The 27,027-nt window shown below is 35.6% G+C and overlaps 5 protein-coding genes and 2 pseudogenes across 7 annotated transcripts; 3 read left to right on the forward strand and 4 right to left on the reverse strand.

Annotated features, from left to right (window-relative positions):
• Window positions 1-1,749: 1,749 nt before the first annotated feature.
• LOC120189026 lies at window positions 1,750-2,872 on the forward strand (annotated as a pseudogene).
• A 953-nt stretch (window positions 2,873-3,825) lies between these two features.
• Window positions 3,826-6,067, forward strand: LOC120188752 (pentatricopeptide repeat-containing protein At1g02150-like). Its single transcript, XM_039192147.1, has 2 exons — window positions 3,826-4,245; window positions 4,638-6,067. Exons 1-2 carry the CDS (start codon window positions 3,880-3,882, stop codon window positions 5,871-5,873), a joined length of 1,602 nt encoding a protein of 533 aa, XP_039048078.1. The 5' UTR covers window positions 3,826-3,879; the 3' UTR covers window positions 5,874-6,067.
• A 447-nt stretch (window positions 6,068-6,514) lies between these two features.
• Window positions 6,515-7,713, forward strand: LOC120188754 (annotated as a pseudogene).
• A 2,230-nt stretch (window positions 7,714-9,943) lies between these two features.
• LOC120189027 (ankyrin repeat-containing protein BDA1-like) lies at window positions 9,944-11,187 on the reverse strand. Its single transcript, XM_039192370.1, has 2 exons — window positions 10,498-11,187; window positions 9,944-10,054 (listed from the first exon to the last, which is right to left on the reverse strand). The coding sequence occupies exons 1-2, from the start codon at window positions 11,185-11,187 to the stop codon at window positions 9,944-9,946; spliced, it is 801 nt and encodes a 266-aa protein (XP_039048301.1).
• Window positions 11,188-13,856: 2,669 nt separating this feature from the next.
• Window positions 13,857-17,641, reverse strand: LOC120188637 (RNA-binding motif protein, X chromosome-like). Of its 2 annotated transcripts, XM_039192046.1 has the most exons (11): window positions 17,487-17,641; window positions 17,297-17,386; window positions 16,773-17,012; window positions 16,032-16,253; window positions 15,654-15,948; window positions 15,253-15,566; window positions 15,052-15,161; window positions 14,813-14,919; window positions 14,612-14,691; window positions 14,434-14,527; window positions 13,857-14,243 (listed from the first exon to the last, which is right to left on the reverse strand). In XM_039192046.1, the coding sequence occupies exons 3-10, from the start codon at window positions 16,884-16,886 to the stop codon at window positions 14,435-14,437; spliced, it is 1,335 nt and encodes a 444-aa protein (XP_039047977.1). In that variant the 5' UTR covers window positions 16,887-17,012; window positions 17,297-17,386; window positions 17,487-17,641; the 3' UTR covers window positions 13,857-14,243; window position 14,434. The 2 variants fall into 2 exon arrangements, with proteins under 2 accessions (XP_039047977.1, XP_039047978.1); XM_039192047.1 differs by having other exon boundaries at window positions 13,857-14,527.
• Window positions 17,642-17,793: 152 nt separating this feature from the next.
• Window positions 17,794-18,854, reverse strand: LOC120188638. 2 transcript variants are annotated; one of them, XM_039192049.1, is made up of 3 exons: window positions 18,755-18,854; window positions 18,324-18,610; window positions 17,794-17,960 (listed from the first exon to the last, which is right to left on the reverse strand). In XM_039192049.1, exons 2-3 carry the CDS (start codon window positions 18,598-18,600, stop codon window positions 17,869-17,871), a joined length of 369 nt encoding a protein of 122 aa, XP_039047980.1. In that variant the 5' UTR covers window positions 18,601-18,610; window positions 18,755-18,854; the 3' UTR covers window positions 17,794-17,868. The 2 variants fall into 2 exon arrangements, with proteins under 2 accessions (XP_039047980.1, XP_039047979.1); XM_039192048.1 differs by lacking the exon at window positions 18,755-18,854 and having other exon boundaries at window positions 18,324-18,720.
• Window positions 18,855-25,343: 6,489 nt separating this feature from the next.
• On the reverse strand, window positions 25,344-26,100 carry LOC120188742 (FCS-Like Zinc finger 3-like). The gene is made up of 2 exons (XM_039192141.1): window positions 25,894-26,100; window positions 25,344-25,774 (listed from the first exon to the last, which is right to left on the reverse strand). The coding sequence occupies exons 1-2, from the start codon at window positions 26,001-26,003 to the stop codon at window positions 25,612-25,614; spliced, it is 273 nt and encodes a 90-aa protein (XP_039048072.1). The 5' UTR covers window positions 26,004-26,100; the 3' UTR covers window positions 25,344-25,611.
• Window positions 26,101-27,027: the final 927 nt, after the last annotated feature.

Genomic DNA, 27,027 nt, shown 5'->3' on the forward strand with positions numbered 1-27,027 from the left:
ATGATTGTAAAGTAATATATGTTATAATTTTTTTTAATTATTGATAATAATATCTTAAAGATACAATTGTTCGAACCCATGATCTCAAAAGAGAACGATATTCTTTTTAATTATATAATTGTTAAATTTGCAATGAATCTATTTGAATTGATAATTTTATTTTAACAACTTGATTTTAAAATGATCAGAAAATTATAAAATAAATTTTGATTAAAAATATTTTTTAATAATAAAATGAATTGATTATGAGTAATATTTTTTTTAAAAAAAATTCATCTATTAATAATATACATATTTTACAGATGCAGTTGCTCGAATCGAAATCTTTAGTAACAAATGTCGAAAGATATGAAAGCAGTTCCTCAGTCAGACGTGCTGCGATTTTCTGCTGGTCGAAAGGAAAGTTCAAATCTTTGCCTAATATACTCCACCAGGCAATTTCAAAACCAGAAACCAAATAAACATGAAATATTTCTCTACAATAATATCAATCAAGAAGAGTTAAAATGCAATGCATACTTAAATCAAGCAAATCAGTTACTGGTCTTCAAGATACCATGCCCTTTCCATTGTTAAAGATCAACTTCACATTGCATCTTAGTCTGGATATCCCAAAGAAAAACAAATAGAACCGAAAGAAGTAGCATTAGGCAGGCTTATGAGACAAGGTCAAGCATTAACAGTCCACCGACGGTGGTGTTACGCCAATGCCCACAAAAAACATGAGCAATGGGGTTGATTGGTTGGTTTCCGAACCAATGGTGGAGAAATGAGTGTCATTAAAATCGGGAGAGAGGCGGATTTTTCCCTTTTGTGGTATAGGTTAGTACGCAACTTATCCAACACTCCCCTCCGCGCACGTTAGTCCCATGTATTTAAATAGCATTTACGGTCGTATTTTCGGTCGCGTCGCGTTTATCGCGGTTGCGGATATAACGGATACCATCGCGGTCATTGCGGGTATCACGGTCGTGAATTTTTTTAAATTTCACACAATTTACCCTAAAACATAATAATTATAATTATAATATTAAGGAGTGACTAAAATAGTAACAATTTGAAAGTTTAATGAGTAAATTGAAATTTTTTAAAGTTAATGATGATTTATGTAAGTTACCCTAATTAAAAAGAATAGAAAGTTAAGTGACTCGAACCACCGCAATTCAGTCCTCTGCCTTCTTTAGCCATCTCCTATTTCCTTCTCCCACTACTTCATCTCACCATATTATTTTCTTTCTCCCAAACAAATGGATCAAATGGGTTTCATCATATCGTTATATTAAATCAAAATTCTCTTTTATTCTATGATTTTTTCAATCCACGTAAAAAGGGTGGAAGCAACCGCTCCAATGCATTGATTTCATACTTTCATTTTTCTCCAATTTTTGACTCCTCATCTCCTTCTCTGTTTCCTCTTTAGCCTCCACTCTTTAATAGTTTATTTTCTCACGAGCCACGACTGAAGTTTGGTTAATTAAGCACATCTTTTTTTCTTTGGCCTCCCTTGCTTATGTTTGTTCTTTTTTTTTTTTTGAAGTCACAGTTGAATAATGGGGATAGCGTCTCGTTACCGACGTTATTTACCGTTAAACGCTAAATTACGGTCCCGATAGATTGCTATTATCGTGATTTTACTATTCACCATGATTTTTTCGAATATAAGTTTACGACGACGATACTACAGCGAAATAGCAATCTTGTTCCACTATTTGAATCGCCTAACCCCACCTTACGCACACCTAGGCGGTGGCCTCATCCACATACATCTCAAAATCAGCCGCACGCCCACCCTATCAATTATCCTCTGCGGTGGCCCCATCCACCTTCACTTTCTTTTCCTTTTCCTTTTCCTCTCCTCTCACCGCCAATTGCCCATCTCCCACTTTGCTAACATACGCTTCCACCGCCTCCCGTGTTTTTAAACCCATGTTACTAACATCTATCTGATCTGACATGTCGAACCTATCCGAACACGACCCACCACCTCCGACAGAACACCTTCTCGCCTTTCCGGCGCCTCCTTTATCCACTCCCATGCCACTGGGAAAAGCCACCGTCACGCCTAACCCAAGGCGGCTACTGCCTTGTTGGTCGCATGATGAGACCATTGGCAAGAAGTGGCGGATGCGGTGGCTAAACGTTGTCCCATGGCTACGCCTCCTAAAACGGCCGTGCAGTGCCGTCATAAGATGGAGAAGCTCCGAAAGCGGTACCGGACAGAGATCCAGCGGGCTAGATCGATGCCCGTTTCGAGATTTGTTTCTTCTTGGGTCCATTTTAAGCAGATGGACGCTATGGGAAAAGTGCCTGATGTGAAACCCGATCACAATTCGGATACCCCGGATGATGAGACCGATGAAAACGATGATGATGACTATCACGAGTTTTACGATTATAGATACAAAAACGGAGGTGCTAATATGAAAAGTGTGCACAAATTGAATCAAAATTGGATGGGAAACAGTGACGAAGTGGAGGGGTTCGGGTTAGAATCCCCACTGGAGTTAGTATAGCTCAACCAGGGACAAGATTATATGCTGCAAGTCCCAGTTCTAATGCCAGTCCTCAGGATATCAAGTATAATATAGGAGAATCGGGATCTGGGTCAACTTATGGGGCTAGGGTTCTTAAAGGGTTTGAGGAAACACCGGGGAAAACGGCAGCAACGGTATCGGAGAAGATGGAGAGAGACGCGGTTGCAGAGATGGTTTTGGCAATAAATATATTGGGAGGCGAGTTCGTAAGGATGGAGCAGATGAAGATGGAGATGGAAAAGGAGATAGAGACGATGAGAATGGAGATGGAGATGAAGAGAAGTGAGATGATATTAGAGTCGCAACAGAGGATTCTTGATGGATCACCAAAGTGTTGATAAGGTTGAAGATAATAAGATTAGGGACTTCAATTCTCATTTCATATGTTTCTTTTTTGTTCATCTCTTTTCATTCTTCTTACTTTGCAGAATTCGTAGTGTCTGTGACTGTAATCTTCATATAGTGACAGAACCAGGAGTCCAATTTTAAAAAATATAATATAATTAATAAATCAAAATTAAGACATTCTATAAAGAAGAAGGATCTCATTACAAACTCCATGGATATTAAGACATAAGAGGAGAGAACAAATGTCCAAAATGTATTATTAAAAGAGTCCAAGTATAAAGAGAAACCCACACAAAGTACACATCTTCTTCCAGCTTTCCCGATCCCATAACAGCATAAAAAGGTGACAAATACAATATAACATTAAGGTTAAAAACGAACCTCCACGCTCAAGCGTTAGGGAGCAGAACCTACTACAAAACTCAAATCTCCTAGGTTGTACAATAAAAGAAACATCCAGATTGATTCAATTCGATTATCATAGCAAACCAAATTCTTAGCCCCTTTTGGCCAAAATATATGCATTCGCCAAACGTACCAAATAATCCAACGGATTTTAGGAATATGCTCCTACAGCCTACTCACCAAACAAGAATAGATTTGATACAAAAAGACATTTAAATTTAAATTCAAAGTGAATCTATTTGAATCCATAATCTATATTATTTATCCATGCATGTATTACGTAATAAAAATAATTTTATATTACAATTTGATTTTAAAATGATAGAAAAATAAATATCTTAAATATCTTTTTACTACAAATAATTTAAGTTAAAATCCAAATAAATTTAAAATATTTTTATCGTTTGGATCAGACCGGACGAGACGGATATGAAATTTCGTCCAACTCCAATATTTTGGGCCGGACTTATGAACCGTACGGTCCATGTAAAAGAGACATGTAGATAATTTCATTATCAACTCTATCTTCAAGGCAGAAGCTCTCTCCTTTGTGCGTAATCCCTTGAACCCTTAGCAAAACCAAAAAAGAGATATGCTTCTCCAGCCTTCATCGTTGTACAACAACCGCGTTTCGATCTCGTCAACCTCTTCTTTCTCCCGGCGGCCACCATGCCATATTCCCCGGTTCATCCTTTCGAAAACCCGAACTCTCCCGAACCTCCCAATCAAATGTTCCATCTCACAAGTCCATAGCTATGGAACAGTGGACTTTGAGAGAAGACCCATGGTCAAATGGAACGCTTTGTACAGGAAAATATCTCTCATGGAAAACCCTGAATTGGGTTCCGCCTCTGTGTTGAATGACTGGGAAAAAGGCGGCAGGAAGCTCACCAAGTGGGAACTTTGTAGGGTCGTCAAAGAGTTAAGGAAGTATAAGCGTTACAAGCAAGCCCTTGAGGTATACCCTCCCAAAAAATGAATTTTGTGTTCTCAATTTCTGGTTGCTTTGCTATCTGTTGTAGATTCTAGAAATTACTTAATAATTACTGGGCAGTCGAGTTCTTTCCCCAGATTTTGGTGCTTTGTTGTTTTGAATTTACATTTGATTTCTTTATTGGTTGCCCCATGAATATATTTGCATATTGTGGGTGTGTTGTTATTCATTTGGCAGAGCCTACTTAATGGGAAAATGTTTAGTTGCTGTTGTTGTTGTTGCTCAGTATAGTTGATGGCCTTGTAAAATTGTCAAAATTTCCGGGGAAATTAACACCTGTTTAGAACCTTTGTTCGGTATTGTTGTTGATGTTCTTGTATAGGACATCTTTTTAAAACTTTTCCGACATTGTACAGGTTTACGAGTGGATGAACAACAGAGGAGAGAGGTTTAGATTTTCTGCTAGCGATGCCGCTATTCAATTGGACCTTATTTCTAAGGTGCACGGAGTTTCAAGTGCCGAAGATTACTTCCTTCAACTCTCCGATACTTTGAAGGACAAAAGGATCTACGGATCCCTTCTGAACGCCTATGTGCGGGCAAGAATGCAAGAAAAGGCAGAGTCTTTAATCGATAATATGAGGAATAAAGGTTATGCCTTGCATCCACTTCCGTATAATGTGATGATGACTCTATATATGAACCTTAGGGAGTACGATAAAGTTGAGTCCATGGTTTCAGAAATGTTGGCCAAAAACATTCGTCTAGATATATATTCCTACAACATCTGGTTGTCATCTTGTGGGTCACAAGGATCCGTAGAAAAAATGGAACAAGTACATAAACAGATGAAAGAAGATCGAAGCATCAATCCGAACTGGACTACATTTAGCACAATGGCAACTATGTATATCAAGATGGGACTGCCTGAAAAGGCCGAAGAATGCTTGAGAAATGTAGAGAGTAGGATCACTGGCCGGGATCGTATACCATATCAGTATCTTATTACTCTATATGGTAATATTGGTAATAAAGAGGAGGTTTATCGGATATGGAAGGTTTACAAATCTATTTTTCCCAGTATTCCGAATTTGGGTTATCATTCCATGGTCTCATCTCTGGTTCGGGCCAATGATATCGAAGGGGCAGAAAGGATTTACGAAGAGTGGCTATCAGTTAGAACATCTTATGACCCTAGAATAGCAAATCTTCTCATGGGGTGGTATGTCAAAGAAGGAAACATGGATAAAGCTGAGAGCTTTTTCAATCACATGGCTGATGTGGGAGGGAAGCCTAATTCAAGCTCATGGGAGACTCTTGCTGAAGGGCATATTGGAGTCGCCAGAATCGATGAGGCTTTATCTTGCCTAAAGGAAGCTTTTGCAACCGAAGGCTCGACAAGTTGGAAGCCAAAGCCCTCCAATATTTCTGCATTCTTTAATCTATGTGAAGAAAAAGCAGACACAGAAAGTAGGGATGTTTTGATGGGATTAATACAGCAAGCAGGATATCTAAAAAATGTAGCTTATGCATCACTAATTGGATTATCCGAAGATGCTGTTGAAGATCTAAATAACCGTTATAGTTCCAACGATGAGAATGAGGATGATGATTCTGAGGTGCTTCTCAACCAACTGCAGGTCAGTACATGATAACCGTTATGTAAATCTTAGGTGCAGGGAAAGTCTTTATCTATCGTTTCATTGAAGTCGTGAGTTAGCATATCCGTTGATGTTGGCAAGGACGAACTTATAGCTATTTCTCCATTCATTTGTGCCGATGAAAGCTTAACTCAGCAGCTGAAAACCCCACCTAAATGAAGTCTTGCGGGTGCTCGTTTTAACCATGTTCAAGACGTATAAATTTGCAATTTAAGTCCGTGTAGCCACTCAAGTGGCAGAGTTTTCTTCCGTTGGTGAAAGGGATATGGATAATTTACCGTTCTCATGACTCATTGATCAAATCTTCTAGGACTTTAGGAATTTTCATTGAACCTATATATAACGCTTTGAAATTCTAAAGTTGTTTAGTTTTTATCACATTTCATGCATTTTTTACGTCAGTTATCACATGATGGGTGTTGGCCATGAGCATAACAACATTGGCATCGAGCTTCAATCACGCAAAGTTTCAATCTTTTTCTTCACCAAATCATAATTTAAATTCATTGGGATTAGTCCTTTAATTGAAGATGCCTGCCCTTTAACGACCGTCTTTATAAACCTGTTCTATAAATATATACCTCGACGACACAGCACAAATCGGTTCTTCAGCTCCAAAAACCTTGTCAGCCATGGGAGAGCTAGAAAACCCAAAAGTGATGCGAAATCTCAACTTTCTTGTCATCTCTCATCCAAAAGGTGGCTGAATATAACGATGTAGACACCGGGTTTCAGCCGCAGACGATTTCGGTCTTTCATGGCCTAACGAGGCCAACCATCTCGATCCAGAGCTACCTCAACAGGATTTACAAGTACGCAAATTGTAGCCCCTCTTGCTTTATCTTTGCTTATGTTTATCTCGATCGGTTTGCTCAAAGGCAGCCCTCTTGGCCCATCGATTCTTTCAACATTCATAGGCTGCTTATCACGAGTGTCATGGTTGCTACCAAGTTCATGGATGACATGTAAGTTTCTGATCTCTACTTGAATCAAATTATACAGAATTATGCCATCTTCATGATACTTGTTATACCTCATCTGGGTCTTCCTCAAAAGTAAATTTTTTGTTGTTATTCCTTCGTTTGTCGAGCATTAAAGCCTCTAAAATTTCATATCTTTCACATATTCATATCTTTTGGAGTTATTCAAAGTCTTTGAAATTTCACCTCTTTTTAGTATTAACATACGTTTTACGTAATCTCTAACAGATCACATATCGACAAAATTTACTATACGATAGTTATAACTATTTGTCATGCCAACTTACAACTTATGGATAACTTACGCTAACACTAGTACTAAGGGTCAATATATAAGTCACCCTATTAAGTTTACAAATGAAACTTTTTTCTCCCCAGAACTTTCTCTCTCTCAACAATTCTTCATCAGCATCTTTAGCATGTTTACTTTCTATTTTCCCATCAAAAAACCTGTGGCGACTGTCTAAATTTTAAAAAAAGTAAACCATCAAAAACCGTCATCTGATTATCAAGATAAATGCATGAATTTGATCTTGATGTTCAACTTGATATCTACATTTTTTTAAAAAAAGTAAACCATCAAAAACCGTCAAATGAACTTGCTGGAAGTAGATTTCCTATTAGGGTTAGGCTTCCACTTGAACGTAAACCCCAAAACTTTTCAGACCTGCTACTCTTACCTTCAACGGGAGATGATGGTGTTGCAGCCTCCACCGCCAAGTGCTGTAGAATCCTCCATGAGCGTTGGACTCGCGAGGACGACGACGACATTGAAAGTCCATTTGTGTTTCAGTGATGAGGAATCCGCCACCACCTCTCATCAGAAGGAACAACTTGCTGTTTAAGTCCTCCTTTTGTGTTTTTAAAGAACAAATTAATGGTAACTTAATGATAAGCATTATAGGGAACTAACTAGGCTTAATATAAAAGTAAATATTTAAATTATATCAATTTTTCTATTTAGGTCTTAAACTATTTTTCGATTATTCCAGATTTCAAGTGTATAATATTACAATCGTTATTACTTTAAGTGTCCGATTATAATATTTGTTAAAAATTTTCATTAAATAACAAGTGTTGTATTCTGATAATTTTAAAATTTTTATTTTTAAAAAATATATATTATAAACAAACTTTTATATTTAAAACAAAAAATTCAGCCCCTCACCGCCCCCTCTCTCAATTTCTCTCCCGTCCCAACCGCCCCCCTCCTGTCTCCCCTGTTCCCTTCTTCTTCCCCCTAATCGTCCCCTTCTCCCCAGCCCCCTCCCGTCTCTCCTCCTTCCCTTCCCCTCCTCCACCTTTTACCTAATATAGTATTTGGTGGCGGCGACCGGAATAACTAGTGACGGTAGTTGTGCCATCGATGAAGGTTCGATCTAGTAAAAATTCAGTCAACGATAACGACAATGACAGGTGTGGATAGATGAATTAGAATAAATGTTTTCAAAGTTTTGTTTTTTTTTAATTTCCAAATTTTTTTTATTTTTTTTTAAATATATATATATATATATATTAAAGTTTTTATTTTAAATTTATTTTAAAATTACTAGAACATGACACATATTACTTAACGGAATTTTCTAATGACCGTTATGGTTGGGGCAACTAAAATGATAAAGTTTATAATGCTAGACATCTGGATTAACAAAAAAATAGTATACGGACATAAATAAAAAACCGATATAGTTTGAACATCTATCTTTTTATTAAGCCAATTAACTAACATACAAGAGACATAAAACCTAATTAATAAAATTAGGGTCGATTAACTTTAGAAATAATTCATTTATTATATCATATTCGCTTTGTGTTTGACAAACACGTGTGTAGTATATTGACGAAGGACATCATATTAAAAAAAAAAATTGCTGACGGTCTGTAATTAATATTAAAATTGATGTCGTCGTCGATTAAACAAAAATTAAACATAAAAATAAAGAGACATAAAAATATTAAGAGAAAATTTAGATTAAAAAAGAGTAAATTTTGACATTTTGTAATCAAAATATAATTTGATTAATCTCTATCTTTAATACAATTCGAACCATTGATTTACGCAAGTAAAACTAACTAATTAAGTTACTTCAGAATCTGTAAATCGATAATTGATTAAGTTTAAGTAATTTTATAAAATAGACCTCAACATAAAATAGAAGGTTAACAACCACAAAATGATTGAATTTTATATTATTTCATATAAAATTAAGGCTAAACTACAAATTCAATCATCTAATTATCATTTTAATCATTTAATTATTTTTTCAAAACTATCACTAATTTTACGTTTTACTTTCATTTTGGTCATCCGTCATTAAAATTTTAATGATTATATTAATATATCACTATAAAATAATGTCACGTTATTATTAAAAATAAAATATATCATATCAGTAGTTCTATTAATATTTTAACGATAAATGATCAAAATTAAAAAAAATAACGTTAGTGATTATTTTAAAAAATAATAGTTAAACTATCAAAATAAAATTAGAATGATAACTGAATAAATAAATATAGAATTTATCATCAAATTAAAGATATAAGTAGATCAAATACTAAATCCAAATATTCTAAAGTCTTCAATTGATTCGACTAAACCCATCGGCTCCTTTTATCAGACCCCATTTCTTAAGCAACCATATACTGAAACGTACCCAATCCGCCGCAAATAGAAGCCCCATCAATATCACCACCACATACACTTCCTTTATCTTCGTCGGACCCATATAGATCACAGCTACCACATAAGTTCCGGCCATCGAAATAATCGCCACTTCAAGCAAGCTCTCAGAGGGAACCCACTGGTCAGTGGAGATATCCTCGCCAGCGATGCGAAGAAACCGATTGCGTTGAACACCGTGAACACCTCAAAGATCTCTGGGTCACTCGCCATCACGGCCTCTCCGGGCATCATGGTCCGCTTCTGAACCGTGTTGGTCTGCGAAATCTTCCGTTTATCCGCTTCCCAAAAGCCGCTCGGTGGGCTGAGAATGGCTTAGTACGTGACGGTCGCTATAAGGACCGCCACCACCATCAGCGCGTTCTGGGTATCGGTGGATGATTCCGAAACCTCTCTCATTAGCTCCTTCCATAGGTTCCATGAACACGAAGATCACACTGCGTTGCGGTTTGAGATGGGATATAAGTAGGGTTGGTTGATATTTCTCGGGCTTTCATGGTTCCGACTTGCTGAAACCAATGGTATATATGAATATCTTGGGAATCATTACCATTCTGAAGCAAAAGATCTAGTACATCCTTCGGGGTGAATCCACCCGAGTTTATGGCGTTTATGTTAATCCCACAAGCAACTGCTTCTCCACCAATTAATAGACTTACAATATGTAGACCGTGTAGATGATAACGGAATCAAAATATAACATTAGTAATAATTTTAAAAAATACTTACTAATTAAAACGAAGCTAAAATAATAATTGAGTGGTTAAAAATATAATATACTCTTAATTTAAATAGATACATGAATAACTCAACTTGATTAAAAAAATTCAAATAGAATTTGAGTTATAAAATAAGATTTATCAACTCAACTAACTTAAATTTTTTTAATTCTACTCTACGTAAGATAATAAATTAATGTGATAGGTCTAAAAGAAGAGAAATCAACACTTGCCTCGTGCTGTCTGTTGAAGGTTGCCTGATGTAATACGGTGTTCCCATCTATGTCTTCCCAATTCAAAACCTCCATCATCTGCAATCTCTTCGTCTCCTCGATCAATACCCTCGCAACATCTATCTGGTTGCTTGTTACAGCCAACTGGAGTACGGTCTCGCCCCGAACAGTCACTTGTTTAATCGACTCGGGACAAGCGTGCACCAGTTCCTTAACAACTTCGACCCGCCCTTTCAATGCCGCGCAATGAAGCGGAACCTTACCATATGCTCCCTTCTGAAGGCATATATCATATCCAACTCTCACAAGCTCTCTTACTATTTCAATGTGCCCGTGCTGAGGCAACATGCAACGGACCAAACCGTTCTCGTCTATCTCCCGAGCGAATTCCGGCTTCCTGATCAATACTTCCTTTGTGACCTCCACTTGTCCCGATAAAGCGGAAACATGCAGAGGGTTGCAGACGGAGTTCAAGGCGACCCGATCGAGCAGAAACGGATCTTCCTTGAGTAACGAGTGGAACGCGGATACGTCTCCGACACGAACTGCTTCGAACAATCTCGATTCCATATCTATCACTTGACAATCTGGCAAAGACAACTGTGTATGTTTATAGATGATTGCTGAATTCGTGGTGATGAAGATTGATGGGAAACGTGAACTGGGAATGGAATTTTGAAGCATGGCCATATTTTGCTTGTGAGCAAGCAAGGAATTGTCCCCACTATGGTTTCTTTTCTACAATCGCTCCACTTTTGATAACTGGAAAGCCACACCAGAAAATTCTAAAGATTTGAATCCTCACTGTATTTTGTGTAAAATAAAGAGCAAATCTTCCCCATTGTAAAAGTTCTACTTTTACAATTTTTCATTAAAGTTTTTCAACATAAATCTACTCAACCGGCCTGAGATACTGTTGGGTTGAGTCAGATTGAACTTTTAATCTATTCTAATCTAATTCAAAATATAATTCAAATTTAGAAGAATTTCATTCAACCTGATCTTTTAAATCAAAACCCGCATCCAACCCGATATATATAACTCATTTTTATTAGATAAAATAAGAACTTAATTTAAAAAACAATATATAAATACACATTATTATAATTATCTCTAAATATATAAAAAATAACTATAATAATATATCAAGTCAAAAAATCCGACCTAATTCTTAAAATAATAAACCCGAACTCTAACATAAGACAGTAATAAGATGGATTTGTGAAACAAAATAGGCTCCAATCTCATTCTACTGTTCAGTTTTTATTGGACCTTAAAAGTCCCATCACCCAAGACATCCTTGAAAATGGTCTACAATAGCATTTTAAACACCCCACCGCAAGCCCCGCCCTATGCGGTGGGGTTACGCCAATGCCTACAAAAAGCATGAGCATTGGGGTTGATTGGTTTGTTTCTGAACTAATGATGGAGAAATGGGTGCCATTAAGATCGGGAGAGAAGTGCCAAGATTATATGGTGCAAATCCCAATTCTAATGCCAGTCCTCACGATAGCAAGTATAATATAGGTGTCTTTATTTCCGAACCAATTTATAGCGTCTGTTATTGTAATCTTCACATAGTCCTGCTTTGATGTTGAATACGTTGTTTATCAGGGTAATTGTGTCAGGAAATTTGATTGTGATGGGAAATTCGATTGCCCTTGGAGAGATTGATCCGATTCATTCAAGTCTGGTAACAATATACATGCATGAGATGAATACTTAAAACAAAACCCGGGCAAAAGGGATATTTTTATTAAATCTTCACCTGAACTGTACAATGACAATAATACAGGATAGTTTTATAGAGCCAAAATACAGCAAGCGACTAGCACCTACGTTGTGTCAAATCAAGTGTGATAAACTACAGCAGTTATCATGCGGGTAAACAAATACGACCGCTCCTGCTAATAACCTGTCGAGATAAAACAACACAACAAGACACACAGTAGTCTTTGTATAAAGCATAAAACATTTTTAAGCAAATAATTCACCTCCCAACAATAGAAGACTCGCATTATTGTCTAACAGACTCATTAAACATAACTTAAATGCTAAAGTTTGTTACCTCTTAGGCATCAAGAAAAACGGAGAAAGCTGCAATCAGAAAACAAAATGGCAGACACAAACCACTAATTGCCACCGGTAAGAATTTTGTACTGACCGCAACCCCTAGGTAGGTAACAACAATAATACCCCAAGAATTTTCAAATATTCATATGGAATGAAGACTAAACCAGATACGGAAGGGATTAAGGTCCTCTCCACAGTCGACAGTACACTAAATGAGACAAGCCAACTTTGCATGGACCATCATCTTGTGATGTTATATGTTCTTAAACACATGGGGGTGAGAAAGAATGTCAGTCGCACACAATTGTAGTTGGTAAAATTCAATAATTTGTGTACATAGCAACTCTAACTAAGAGGTTAGATTCGGTATGTTTCCTTAAATCAACAAACTCTAAAAGTACCAACATGTCCACAGCTTTGTTGATTGCTGAGTCAATTAGGACTGAACTTTTCCAAAATCATTGCTCTGCTAAACCCCATTTCTAAAGCAATGACTGATATCCCACAAAGTAGAACTTAAGAAACAACAAATAGATATCCAACTCAAGAAGCTCAGAGGTCAAAAAATGTAAATTAAAGGGGTTCCATCCACCAACAACCTCCCAAGTATTTGATGAAGCAATAAGGCATTCATCTTAATAAATTAATATATTCCCTGAGATCCATATAACAACTAAAGGTGAAGAATAGCTTCATAACAAAGAACAACCTGGCACAAAAGAAATAATAAGTATTGAAAGATATGGAGGCAGTTCCTCAGTCAGACGTGTAGCGATTTTCTGCTGGTCAAAAGGAAAGTTCAAATCTTTGCCTAGTATACTATACCAGGCAACTTCAAAACCAGAAACCAAATAAACATGAAATATTTCTCTAGAAAATATCAACCAAGAAGTGTTAAAATGCAATGCACACTTAAACAAATCAGTTATCGGTATTCAAGAAACCATGCCCTTTCCATTGTTAAGATCAACTTCACATTGCATCTTAGTCTGGAGATCCCAAAGAAAAACAAAGTAAAACCAAAAGTTAGAAGTTGCATACGGCAGGTTTATGAGACAAGGTCAAGCATAACCATTAATTCCTCCAGGCTTGTATAGGGCTTCACAAGTACCAACTCAGAAATGGCAATATACTTCAGCAAGAACATCCTCCACTGATTTCTTTTTAGCATTCAGTTAGGAGCCAATAAAACTCTTCATGCTTTTCACACAAGAAAATAGCATGTTAAATGCCTTGTTTCAAACTTAATCAGCACTTGAACAAATGAGTTCAATGTGAAAAAGTATCCAAAATCCAACCAAACTTAAATAAAAACTTTATTCTCTCCTCTAATACTTGTGATAAATGCTTCCAAATTATCCTTTGGGAGGAGTTCTTAAAATACAAACACTGCTGTTCATACAGAGCATACTCTAAGCACTAGCTGTATTAATCTCTAAATGAGAGTACTTTTTCCTTACAGCATAAACATGAATACTCGCAAATAACCTCTTTGATAAACTAGAAACAGCTTGAATGAGCACAGAGCCTCTCACATGAAACTTCATCCCCAAAACTTTTTCCTTCATTGTATGGAGGCTACAGCATTTGGCATGCTTCTATCCAATACCATGAGTATAAAATACGAGCTTCAAATTTTCCACGTCCTACAGCAGCCTCGTTGTCTTTGAAATCTGTTCCATAGACAAATTCAGTAGTAACGATATGGCTATCTATCTCCTTGGCAACACATCTTTCAGAAGAACATAGAAAGCAACTTCTTCGGGAAGCCCTAATATCCATTAAAAATACACTAATCCTAAAGAATATTGCACTTCCAGGAGTACAACATGAAGAGGAATGGGGAAAATTTAACATACTTACATCAGTAGTATGATCCAGAACCACCACCACCCATGTAACTGCTGCCACCCATACCACGGCTAGAATACATAGACGAGTAAGAACTACCACCAACCTGTCATGGAAGCAAAAAGAGAATACCTTTAAGCCTGTGTATCTTTTTCACATTTTAAAAAAGAAAAAGTGGAATAAGACATACATCAGATCCCCTCCGCATGTAATCACCACCATAACCAGAGGATGCGTACATTCCTACAGTATCACTGCCACTGAAAGAACCTGAAACCAAAGTAGAGTAAATAATTATACCACAAATAAAAAATCAAAACTAGACCACCACCCATTCACGGGAGACTTTTTTTCTCTTCCTTTAACAAGTCAACAGCAACGTAAATTTCACCTCCGCCATAGCTCATTCCCTGACGACTGCCATATAGCCCATGTGAATCCTGACTGCCTGATATTGAACTCCTGCCACCACCATATCCCAGACTGGATCTCCCAAACCTATCAAAATGAGACAGCCCAAACCTATCAAAATGAGACAGCCCAAGCCTATCAAAATGAAACAGAAGATGACTCCTGAAAGACGAAAATAAACAAGAGGACTACTTATATTTCCAAGAGATAATAACAAACCTATCATCATATGCATCTACATACGGTGGAGCTCCAGCAGCAAGTTCATAGTCTAGACGAGCCCTTGAATGCCTGACACCTGCATCAGAATATCGTGGAGGAACATCGTCCTGATTCAACAAGGAAATACGCAGCATAATCAGCTAGGAAATGGTTGAATCAAGCTAATTAAAACAAAATAACATTAAGAAAAAGACCAACCATTGCCGAATATGTTCTCTTTGAACCAGACATAGAGTCATAATCATGGCCACGCCCCTCATGATAACTAGGAGGCCTTTCAAACCTTTGAGCATATGCATCATCCATATAGGGTCTCCTTGCAGCAGGACGAGCAGTGCTTCTAGGATAATCAGCGTAGCCAGAACTGCGAGAAGAATACTCATCTCTATATGATGATCGTCTCTCAGGGGCAATCCTAGAAGCATAATCCACCACATCTCGGCTTCTTGGAGGAGGAAGCTCATTACGTCGACTGTATTCCCTCTTCAAAGTACTCTTTGGATATGGTGGGACTACAAAAATAAAAGAGCAAATAAGTAAAACTAAATCAAAGTTGGAATTTTTAAATCTAGACAGACAATTCAATAATTGAGGCATACCCGGTGCTCTTCTATCATAAGATCTAGGAGGAGGTGGAGCCAAAGGCCTGCTTCTAGCTGCTGCAGACATAATAGGGCGTCTATCTCTTAATCCAACAGGCCTCTTCAGACTAGGTGGTGGTGCACGACTACTAAATCCTCTTATACCGCGAGGATGGGGACCACGAGGAGCAGGATTACTCCATGAACCCCTCATAACTCGTCCAGATCCATGCCCAGACCTGAAACTATCACGGCCATGATGCTTACCTCTGCCTCTCTGATGTGGTCTTGACAACCTTGCTCTGACTTTAGCCTGAAAAAGAAAAATGTGCTAACCATTAAACAAGATGATATGCAACTCATGTGAACACAAATATACCAAAAATTTTGACTAACCTTGTTGTCGCCTTCACCCAACTCGGTATTGTTAATGCTCTTAGCACATGTGACAGCAGCATCATGAGAATCAAACGTAACAAAGCCATAATCCTTCCTCTCAGCTGATGGCATATTTCGGGCAAGTTCAATCTTTTCAATTTCCCCATATTTTTTCAGCAGCTCTCTGACGCGATCCTCATCCCAAGAAGGAGGTAGGCAATCAATAAATATGGCCCTAACCTGAAATTAGAATGTAGAATAGTCAACCTTATAGGATAAAAGGTCTTCACGTTTCCAACATGCCTAACGCATAGGCACCTGAGGGTGTGTTTAGAAAGCCACATAGTAACTGGGTTTAGGTGTAATTGCTTCTAGTTACACATGTTGCATATTTCGATAACCAATGTATTCAATGGATCCCACTAAATTGAGTACAACTGGGACACCGCATTTACACTATAGATCTCAACAAGAATTGAGAACTGAGTGAATTACACACATAAATGGCCATAATAGCTTTCAAGCGTTTTTTATTCATTTTTTTAATTCATGGTTCTTACTAAATTGTATGTAATTATACTTTGCCAGCCAAAAAAGTCTAAAAAATTAGAAATCCTAGTACTTACAGGAGTTTGTGATTACTTTCCTAATAATTACACTTCCTTGTAATTACTCAATGATTTCCAAACACACCCTGAATGTTAAAATACTCTTGGTAATCCATACAACCTAAGTAGAAAGAGAACTGTTACAAGTTACCTGTGCCATGATTTCATCACCAGGGTCAATGAACGAATCTGCAAATGAAACCTTTGCAGGCCTATCAACCCCAAATAAAACATCTCTTCGTTGAAGGTGCTTAAAAGCATCCATGGCCTCTGAACGAGAAGCAAATTCCAAGAATGCAAAACCTCGATTCTTTCCTTCATTGTTGGTATCTTCTACCAATGTTAAATCCTCAACATTTTCAACTCCATAATGTTTCAACTTTTCTTTCAACTGGAAAAACAAACAAACGAAAAAATGTTAGGAACATATTATCTGCTTATAACATGTTAGAAACATGACTCACAATTGTTAATGGCCTTAAAGGACAATCATTTAGTACACTGCCAGTGGAAAACAAATAATTCCACAAGCACCCTTAAGATGCTGATAAGTGTCTTATTCATTTACTTTTTAAGCTTTAAATACATTTATAATCTTAAGAGTGCTTGTGGAATTAATTTTTTCCACCAGCAGTCAAATAATTATCCTGGCCTTAAATGAGCCAATGTACTTACTGCTTCCTTGGTCCATGTCCTGCATATGTTACCCAGGAAAAGGGTATCGCTGTCTTGACTTGGGGTAACACCACATTGTTTCCCGTTAATCTAGAAATTCATAAAAAAAACATATTCAAGGTGGGAGGTCAGTCAATTGTTGAATTATCACTTTGACAAAAAAAAGTATATATTGAAGATTCAACAATACCACAGGATGCTTAAGTTCAGTAAATGCTCGTTTTGCTTGTTCTACAGTTGCAAAACGCAAGAATGCAAACCCCTTGTTCTTCTTTGTTTGAGGGTCTCAGCCTAACTTCAACATTTCACCAACTTGGTAAAGACTTTCCTAATGTCATTCTCAGTGGCATCCTCTAAACCCCCACAAACACTTCAAATCCTTACGTTTCCGTCTTTCTTGAACAACTTGATGTCTCTCGTCATGTCAGCTTCAAAAGCCATCAGCATGCTCACTTCCTCCCAACATGCTCATCATCTCATCGCCTTCTATTTTTCTTTCTTGAACATCTTCATCATCAAACAGATCACCCTCTCTCCTCACCATCCTGTCCTCATGCTCTTCTCTTCTTCTTCTATTCTTCAGGGTCATATTCAAGTTCATTATCATCCAATTCTAACTGTTCATCTTTTTCATACTCCTGAATAGACTCCTTCACCTCATTCTCTACAATGAAAAAAAAGGTAGAGTAGTCCAGCTAGTCAAGAATCAATCACTTTAAAACAATTCAAACTAATTTCTAATATAAACAAAGATCCCTAAACAACCCAAATCCCCGAAGGAAAATAATTATCAACTCTTGTAAATATAACCCTTTGTAAATCCTCGCCTCTGACGCAACATAAAGCATAGAATTATAACATGCGAAATTCCAAAAAAAAAACTCAAAATTACAAATAAAAGCTAGAAATTTTCATAATATCGACGTGTGCAAACAACAGAAGAACGCCATATAAATTTTAAAATTGCAAATAACCCAATCCCATCCCATCAAATTGGAATTAGATCAGATAAAACCAAAAGGCTTACCCTTCTCGACGGAATTCAAATCTAATCCGTCGTTTTCCTTCACGTCAGTCTCCTTCTCATCGGCCACCACTTTTTCGTCCACGAACAGCTTCTCGTCAGCCTTATCATCCACGATCTCCTCCGGTACCTCTTCTTCCCTCGTTTCGGAAACCGGAGCATCGGCCTCCACTACGGACTCCGGTGGAGGATTGTCGGATTTCGACGCCCCTCTATTTGACCTCAACGTTCTCTTAGGGCCAGCTGACGCAGACCCTCTCTTCGCTAATCTCGGAGGCATGTTTAAAAACCTACAACGATTGAAATATCAGAAATTGATGACTAAGAAAGCGCTAACCGAATAGGAAATCCCAAATCTGATAAAACCCTAGATTGGTCGAAACAGATTCCGAATTGAAGATTAGAAAATATAAAGTTACAGTTAAAACCCTAACCTTAACTATGAGAGAGAAAATCGAGAGGAGAGTGAGAATAATAATAACAAAAATTATACTTAATAATATAAAGAAGAAAATGAAGAATTCTGGAAATTTGGGCCTGAATTTCTGGAACTCAAACGAGAAAATTTTATACGAGCTGGGCTTATATAAGCTAGGGATTATTGGGTATTGTTACTATGAGGGGAGGGGTAGATTATAGGTCTGAGTGGAATGGTTTCTATTGGTCAATGGCCTTTCTAAAAATATATAAATATTTAATCATCCAATTATTTCCGTGATTTTGGTTTGAATAGTAAATTATTTTTTTCAAAATCATACATAAGTTTATATGATAAACTATTTCATATTCACGAAACTTTAGTCTTTGCATCGATTTCACCCTTTAATTTTGAAACGTTTCAATTTTAACATTAAATTTTAGTTTTGTGTAAACATTGAGCCATTCAATCGTCAACAAGATGATGATGTGGTTGTTTTCTTCTCGTAAACTTTAATTTGTGAATTCAATTTTACAATCAATATTTTTCTATTAATTTCTCACCCAAAAGGTGCAAGAAGCGCATCGTTTGTGCCTGCGTAGAAGCAGAAGAAATGTGTATCTACTATTTTACATTGCGTTTGTATCTCCGAAGACGGTTTTTCTGATGCCCACATGCATCCGGAGCCTTAGGTCCTCCTAAGAACACTTTCGAAAACTATGGTTTCTGACGATTGAAAATGAATGGGGAAAATCATAACTTTATTGAAGAAGATAATGGGATACATTAAAAAATTAATTTTAACTTTAATTTCAACACCAAATTGTCATGACATATGGTTGTTAATGGATTAACGATCTAATGATATAATTAAAGACTTTATACTTTCACTCTTATTTTGGTCATTAAATTTTAAAAACATTATATTTAATCATTAAATTTTTGTTAAACTTTTTTTTATTTTTTTCTTTCATCATTTTTACTCTTTTTTTCTTTCTTTTTTCCTTCCTTTCATTTTATCTTCATCTTTCCATATCTCGCCTATTACTCATCGGAATCAAACATCGTGTCAATCACCGTCGATCGTTGTAGAATGCATCTCAAAAGTTCTCACTAAATTCGTTTCATCCTCTTGAACAAATTTAATGTTCGTTTAATTGAAAAATATTTCAAACTTCATAAATTTAGCGTTGAACATTTCGATTTTTTATTCTATAATCTTTATTGCCTATCATTGGATGAAACTCGAATGAATATATATTACTCCCGTCTTAAGGGAAACTTCTCTATCATTGAGATCTTTAAACGAAAACTTCAATCACAACATTATATTTTATTATAATATTATTGATATTCTTACACGATTTGACTCCTTCAAGCCTTTGCTTCCCCCTTCCCCCTTCCCCCTATTCTAGATCTTACTATCCAAAACGGACCATATGGAGTATAGCCACCCTTGTATGTATATATCATGAAGAAACATGAACAATTGGCCAATCTAAAGGTGAAAAGGGGCCAATGAAATGCATGTTGCTAGGTGCGAAAGCATATATTGATGTTCATGGAATCAGTGTTATAGGCTTGTCAGGTTTTCCTTACCATCACCATTTTTATGTTGAATTTTTAAGACATTTTGTTCGTTTATTATACAATATTTAATAGAGTATAAATTTAGATTTAGAGGATCGGAATAAGATGATTTAAAAATTTTAAGTTTAACGATCACCAACGTCGATGGTTGATGTAATTGGTCGCCATAATAAGTGATCGACAAAATCTAAGATGATTTCTATATAACAAAAAATTAATTTTAAAAAAAGCATGTTAGGTCACATAGTTAAAGAGATAGCGATTGAGTGATAAAAAAATTAATATTTAAAGTTTAAAGATTAAATTAAAATATTTTAAACTTAAATGACCAAAATTTAAGCAAATATAAAATTGAATGATGAAATTTGTAATTTACCATAAAAATCGAATTCTAAGATGTTTAAGTTAATGATGAGGTTTCCATGAATTTCGACATCCATTATGTGGTGACCAACTAAAACTACTAGTTATATTACGCGCAGCCTCAGGTTCCTTGGTCACAGCCGCCTTAAACCTCTTCCAATCGCGGAGGACGACCTTCAAATCCATAAACTTTGCATCTATATGGCGGCAACAATTCGCATGAACCGTCATTACGACACTAACATCTCGACAATCTTCACAAAACCCACTGAATTACCTCGTCTCCGAGTACCTTACTCGGAGATCCAAGTCGACTATAACCCCGTGTGGCAGCAGGTCTAACAACACATCTTGTTCTTTTTTTCCCGTGGAATTGTCCTTGAGAGAGTGATCGTATTGTTGTTTGATCTTATGTGGCAGAAGCCGGTGTTGATCAAATTATGATTGGGTCGTTGATCGCCGTTGAACATGTCAATACTAATTTGGAGATCAGTTTTCTTTTGGCCTAGCTTCGTAAATGGATTCCGCAACCACATTACACATGTGTCTTGATAAAAATAAAAATAAAATTATAAACATTTATGTAATTAAAATAAGACATAGTTGGTGTTCTAATGATAAACAATAATTTTAAAAAACTTTTACGATTAATAATATTAATTTAATTTATATTATTTTTTTGGAGTATTTCTATCCTAAAATAAAATATTAGGGACCAAAATACTAAACAAATAGAGCTAAAGTGACTACTTAATCAAATATTGAATATTTTTTATCTTAAAATAAAATGTTATGAGCCAAAATACTCTAAAATAATAGTAGAGGCCAAAATAATTATTTAATCAAACGTTAGATATTAATAATTATAAATATAAAGAGATCATTCAGTGTTAAACTAAAGTATAATGTTAATGAAGTTTAGTTTGATCCGGATTGTGACCGATAAACGTCAATATCATTGATTTAAAGATTGTGAATGGTATGAATTGTCTGGGTATTATATCAAAAGAACTTTAAGACTACCAACAATTCGTTGGTCTAGCAGGACAATATATTATATCTTTCAAGTAAGGTAAAGTGTCTGAATCATGATATTATGAATAGAGCAAACTAAGCTTGATGAATTGCTCCATAATAAATTTCGATAGTATTTAATCTGAATTAATTAATCAATAAATTAAATATTTGAAAAAGAGACAAAATACACAAATGATCCATCGACTATAGATTGTTGTTTTATTGAGTCTAATGATTAAAAGTTACAAATTTGTCCCTCAAATATAAGATGCTATTTTGTTGAGTCACCTAACTATTCATAAGTTTCAAAATCAACCTTATCCATTAAAAAATGGACGCTTGTATGAGGTGGACGTTAATTTTCTAATTGAGATTTGATCCATAAAATACAACTAAAACGATTAAATGATCATATTTTATCATATCTCAGTCAACGAGTTAACGACCACCTCAGACAAACACTAATTTTTTTAACGGAAAATGACGAGTTTGTAACAAATAAATAGTCAGGGGACATTTTATAACTTTTAATAGTCGGAATACTCAAAAGCAATGTCCTATAGTCGAGAAATCATTTTGTAATTTTTAATAGTCAATGAACTTAACAAAGTAACACCCTATAGTTAGGGGACCATTTTTGTACTTTACCCTAAAAAATAAACAAAACTATAAGACTTAAGTCCCAAGTACGAGCATAGAAGATATGTGCATACCGTGAAAACAAAATTGTATCTACGCTTCAAGACATCCAGGAGGAAAAACGTTCTTCTCCACATCACCTTGATAAAATCCGGCGACAAGAAAACCTTCTCCTCCCGAAAATCGACACCGTCCGTCACAAGCCGGTAACAGTGCAACCGCTTGAACACACACCGCTCGTGAGCCGTCTGATCCACGGTGACGAGGAGCAGATGGTCGACCGATGGCATCGTACCTTCTCCGAGCCAAAAGCTCTCCAAGAAGAGGTCCAGCATTGTCGTCTAGGCATCGACACTTTGCTCGACGTAAGCTCCGTTGACAACAGCGATGATCACCGTCTTGTTCGGCATGGAAGCTTCCTCTAATGCCAAATCCAGCTCGTCTTTTACAGGGAATTTGAAGCTTCCATCACTTAGAGAGGCTGATTGTGAATTTGAAGCTTCTTGGATGAAATTAAAGAAGAAAAATCTTCCATCTTTGGTTAATCCAGCAGAAAAGGGAATTAAATCTGATGAACTTTACTTCCATTTTTTGTTAATCCAGAAATGCAAGTAAAAAAGTTACAGAAAAATATCTCTTTAAACTCACTACAATCAACTTTAAAATTTTAAACACAAAATTCATAATGAGTTTTACAGGAAAATACGACGATGGGTGGCGGCCACTCAAGCCCTAAGGACAACGACGACGCCCTGCAAAGAAGCAAAAGGAGAAAGTCAGAGAGAAGAAACGGGATTTGCAATATGGAAATATGAGTGAGCATCTTGAAAATAAATACCAAAAAATGGGGAAAAAATCTAAAACCTAATATATATAACGGTAAGATTGTAATTATCCGGGTGGATGGGTCAATTTTTTTTATTCTAAACTTAAACTCCTTTCGTCCTTTATTCTATTCTTTTCAAATTCTATCTTTTCTGAACTCAAATTTAAAAAAAATATCTTTATAAGATCGGGTCAAATTAAAACTAGTTTAATCCATATAATATTGTCAACCTTAGTTCGTGAACAGTTCAACACTATTTGCGGTCTCATAAAGGGTCATGCCAAGCCTGATAATACCTACATGTATCAAAATTTGAACCAATGCCTCTATCAAGGAGATGATTCCTCCTGGTGCCCTTGTTTCCTGTGTTCGGATTCCAATTTCTATGGGACAATGCCATGAAGTACATTAATGAGGCTGTGCCTCGGAGCACGCAAGGAATCACAGAAACGTAGTTTACAAAACTGAAATCCAAGAAACAAAGGGAATATTGTTCTCAGCTTGAACGCATGCATGGGTGTTTCATACAACAACAATCCAGGAACGGGTGCAAAATTTTGTTAAAAAGTGAAATTTTATAGTTTTTTAGAAATTATAAACTTTTAAAATTTAAATGACGAAAATATATTATCAATATAAAATATAAAAAAATATCTAAAAAATATGATAACTTCAAACTTCCAAGGAAGATGATTGCCCGATCGTTTTCTCTCTATTCATCCATGGCAAGCACCAAGTATGTCGCTAGATCTCTCTCCTCTACAGCTACTAATAAATGAAAGTACCAACAACCAGTTGGTCTAGTGAGATAAAACACTAGGTCTCTTAAGCAATGTTAGAGATTCGAATCCTGACGTTTGCGCCCTCGCCTCTATAGTACCCGATCTGGATTAGTCGGTCAATAGATCGGATACCAGTGATTAATTCAAAAAAAAATGAAAACTTACCTTGTATTTCTATTACTCTTTGATTAGGGTAAGATTTCATTCGAGATGAATGGAAGTATTTAATGAATCTAAACGATCATATCTATATTATCAATAAATCAGATATAAATGTTTTAACATTGAAACTTCAAAAACAATGAAAAGTCCCAAGTAATGTCTATAAGCCATAACCATAAATCAGTTAATATAAAGTTAAAAAGTGGCAGGAATCAGTTACAACAGTAATTATTATTAAAAGTAATATTTTCAATTAATACAACCGAAGATATTACGTTATTAGTAACATTTTCAATTGTAAACCTAGTTTTAAATTGAAAATGATAATAGTTTAAATTAAAATTCATCTTAGATTCATTTTAAATTAGATTACTGCATAACAAAACAATCCGTGAAAATAAATGTTTCAATCGGACAAAACACAACGTACGAGGGGAGTCCATCCCAACCGACAAATAATAAGTGCTTTCAAAGTTTTAACCCTGGTCCCGAATTTAGGGCAAAATGGTGACATTGTTTTCAACAATCAATATGCTGTTTCATTCATGTCCACGTTCATTTCATTTACCAAACACAGATAAATCGGTGCTTTTTTCCTTGCTCTAATTACTTGTTTCCATCTACCTTTTTCCCATGGTATAATTGCACTTTTTAGTAATTTATAACATGCAAAAATTTCAATATTTGATATGATCAGTCCAAATGTATATCTTTTAACACCATTAACCATTCATCAATAACATAAACATAAGTAGTCAACGAGTGTTACTACAAATAGTTAAAATTTAAGAATTTAAACTTATAAGGTTAAGTTCGAATTCTACCAACTAATCTTATTACCGATACTCTTGGTGTGTAATCTGTAAATTCTTATGTAAATCCTAATTGAATCTTAAATATGTTATGATATTGGATTAAGAGTCACCTGACTTAAACTTTTATGTAAAAAAAACATAAAAAAAACAAATTAATTTAAAATGATTAAATCATAATTTCAGTATAGTTAAAAGGACTAAAACCGGTATTATACCTTTTTGTATATAGTTTGAATCATTTGATTGGCAGGAACAGAATACCGAGAGGTGATTAAAAGATGGATCTTTAGCTCATTCATTTGGTCGACGAAAACAGAAAACCAAGGTGATTAAAAGATGGATCTCCTCTATATAATCATCGTATTCGAATTTGAATTAATCGAACAATAAATTAAACATGAATCCTCAAAATCCCCAGAAAGATACGAAAATTATAGAAATCGTTTGAACATTTCTCATTAACGAAGAACTGCACAACCCAATTCCTCCACTCTCCTTATAAACATCCACGCCTATCAACCATCAAACCCCAGAAAAAAGAAGGATAAGGATAATTAACAGAAAAAACGAAAACCCAGAATCCCATCGAAGTTTCTTCTTCTTTACGATCATCTTTTGCTCTCTTGATCCACCCAAAATTGTTTTTTTATACCATATCACTCACTCTACAAAGTAAACATTACGACACCGTAACAATTCCCGTCCGTACAGTTTTGTTGGGTGTGGAGCTCTTGGAATCCGATTTCCTTATAGATCTACCTGATTTCAACTTCTTTTCCCTCGCTTCATCGAGCTCCATCTGCTCTTGCCTGCATTCTTTGCTGCAAAACGGTGTGTTCCCTCTGCAGAAAGAAGAAAAACAACGATACCCATCAGAAAAAAGAATCAAAACCTTTCGTGATTTGTACACGAGAAATCAAAAAAGTTGAGATCGAAACTGCAACATGAACAAACAACTGACCTGTACATGAAGATATCGGAATTGCGAAGCGATTTGCCGCAAACGGAGCAGGAATCGAGGTAATGGGCCTCGTAGTTATCTAGGCAACCGGAGTAATAATAACCCGACATGATTTGCTACTGGAAAAGTATAAAAGTAAAAGAGAATTGAGCAGGAGGATGGCCAAAAGGGTGAGTTTTGTTCTTGCTGAAAGGGGGGGGGGGAGCGAAAAGGTTAAAGCTTGGAAGGTATTTATAAAGCAAATGGTGCTTACAAATTAGAGCTTAAAGCTTAGCGCTTTTAGAAAGAAAAGAAAAAGGAAAAAGCTTTCACTTTGTGCAATCAAGTGAAGCACGGCCTATTGTAAAGACTTAAGACTATTAGGTAAAAGTATTATACAAGCCCTCCTACTATATCACAACTTATATTATGATCCCTAAATAATTTCTTTAAGTAAGTATAACCATTAGTTTTATTGAATAGATAAGAAATATAACAAAATTATAAAAATAATTTATATTAAATCATATTAATAGACCACTCTTCCTAAAATCATCAAAGTGCATAAATTAATCACTAAAAAAATAAAATAACATCATGTAAATAAGGGGTTAAAAAGCCAACCAAATAACTTGGAGAAAATAATAAATACAAATAAATATTGATATTGACAATGAAAGATAAACATCACCAACAATAACATAAAAATGCATATAACAATGATATCACATTGATAAGTCGTCTTTATCACAACTAAGTGCGACCTATTATTAGTGATTGTATCAATAAAAGAGGTTCAATCCAAAGATCCAAACCAATTATAGATAAAAAATATAATCAAATAAATATTAATTATAAATACGACATCAAATTTAATCATAAGAAAAGAATAACGATGCTACAATACTAAACAAATAATGTGTTACGAAAAACATACATAATCTCTTATCATATTCACTTATTACATACAATATCTCCATATCCTAAATTTACATTAGATCCAATAAATATCACATTGTATTTTAAAATCTTAATTTGACTCTAAAATTTAATTTAATACCCAAACTATTTTTCATATCCAATTAGATACTAAACTTGACCCCAAAGTTTAATCTTAGAACCAAAAGAAAGTTGAAGCACTAAATTAAATTTCAA

The sequence above is a fragment of the Hibiscus syriacus genome, unplaced genomic scaffold (genome assembly GCF_006381635.1).
Source record: "Hibiscus syriacus cultivar Baekdansim isolate YM2019G1 unplaced genomic scaffold, ASM638163v2 tig00116951_pilon, whole genome shotgun sequence".
Lineage (NCBI taxonomy): Eukaryota > Viridiplantae > Streptophyta > Magnoliopsida > Malvales > Malvaceae > Hibiscus > Hibiscus syriacus.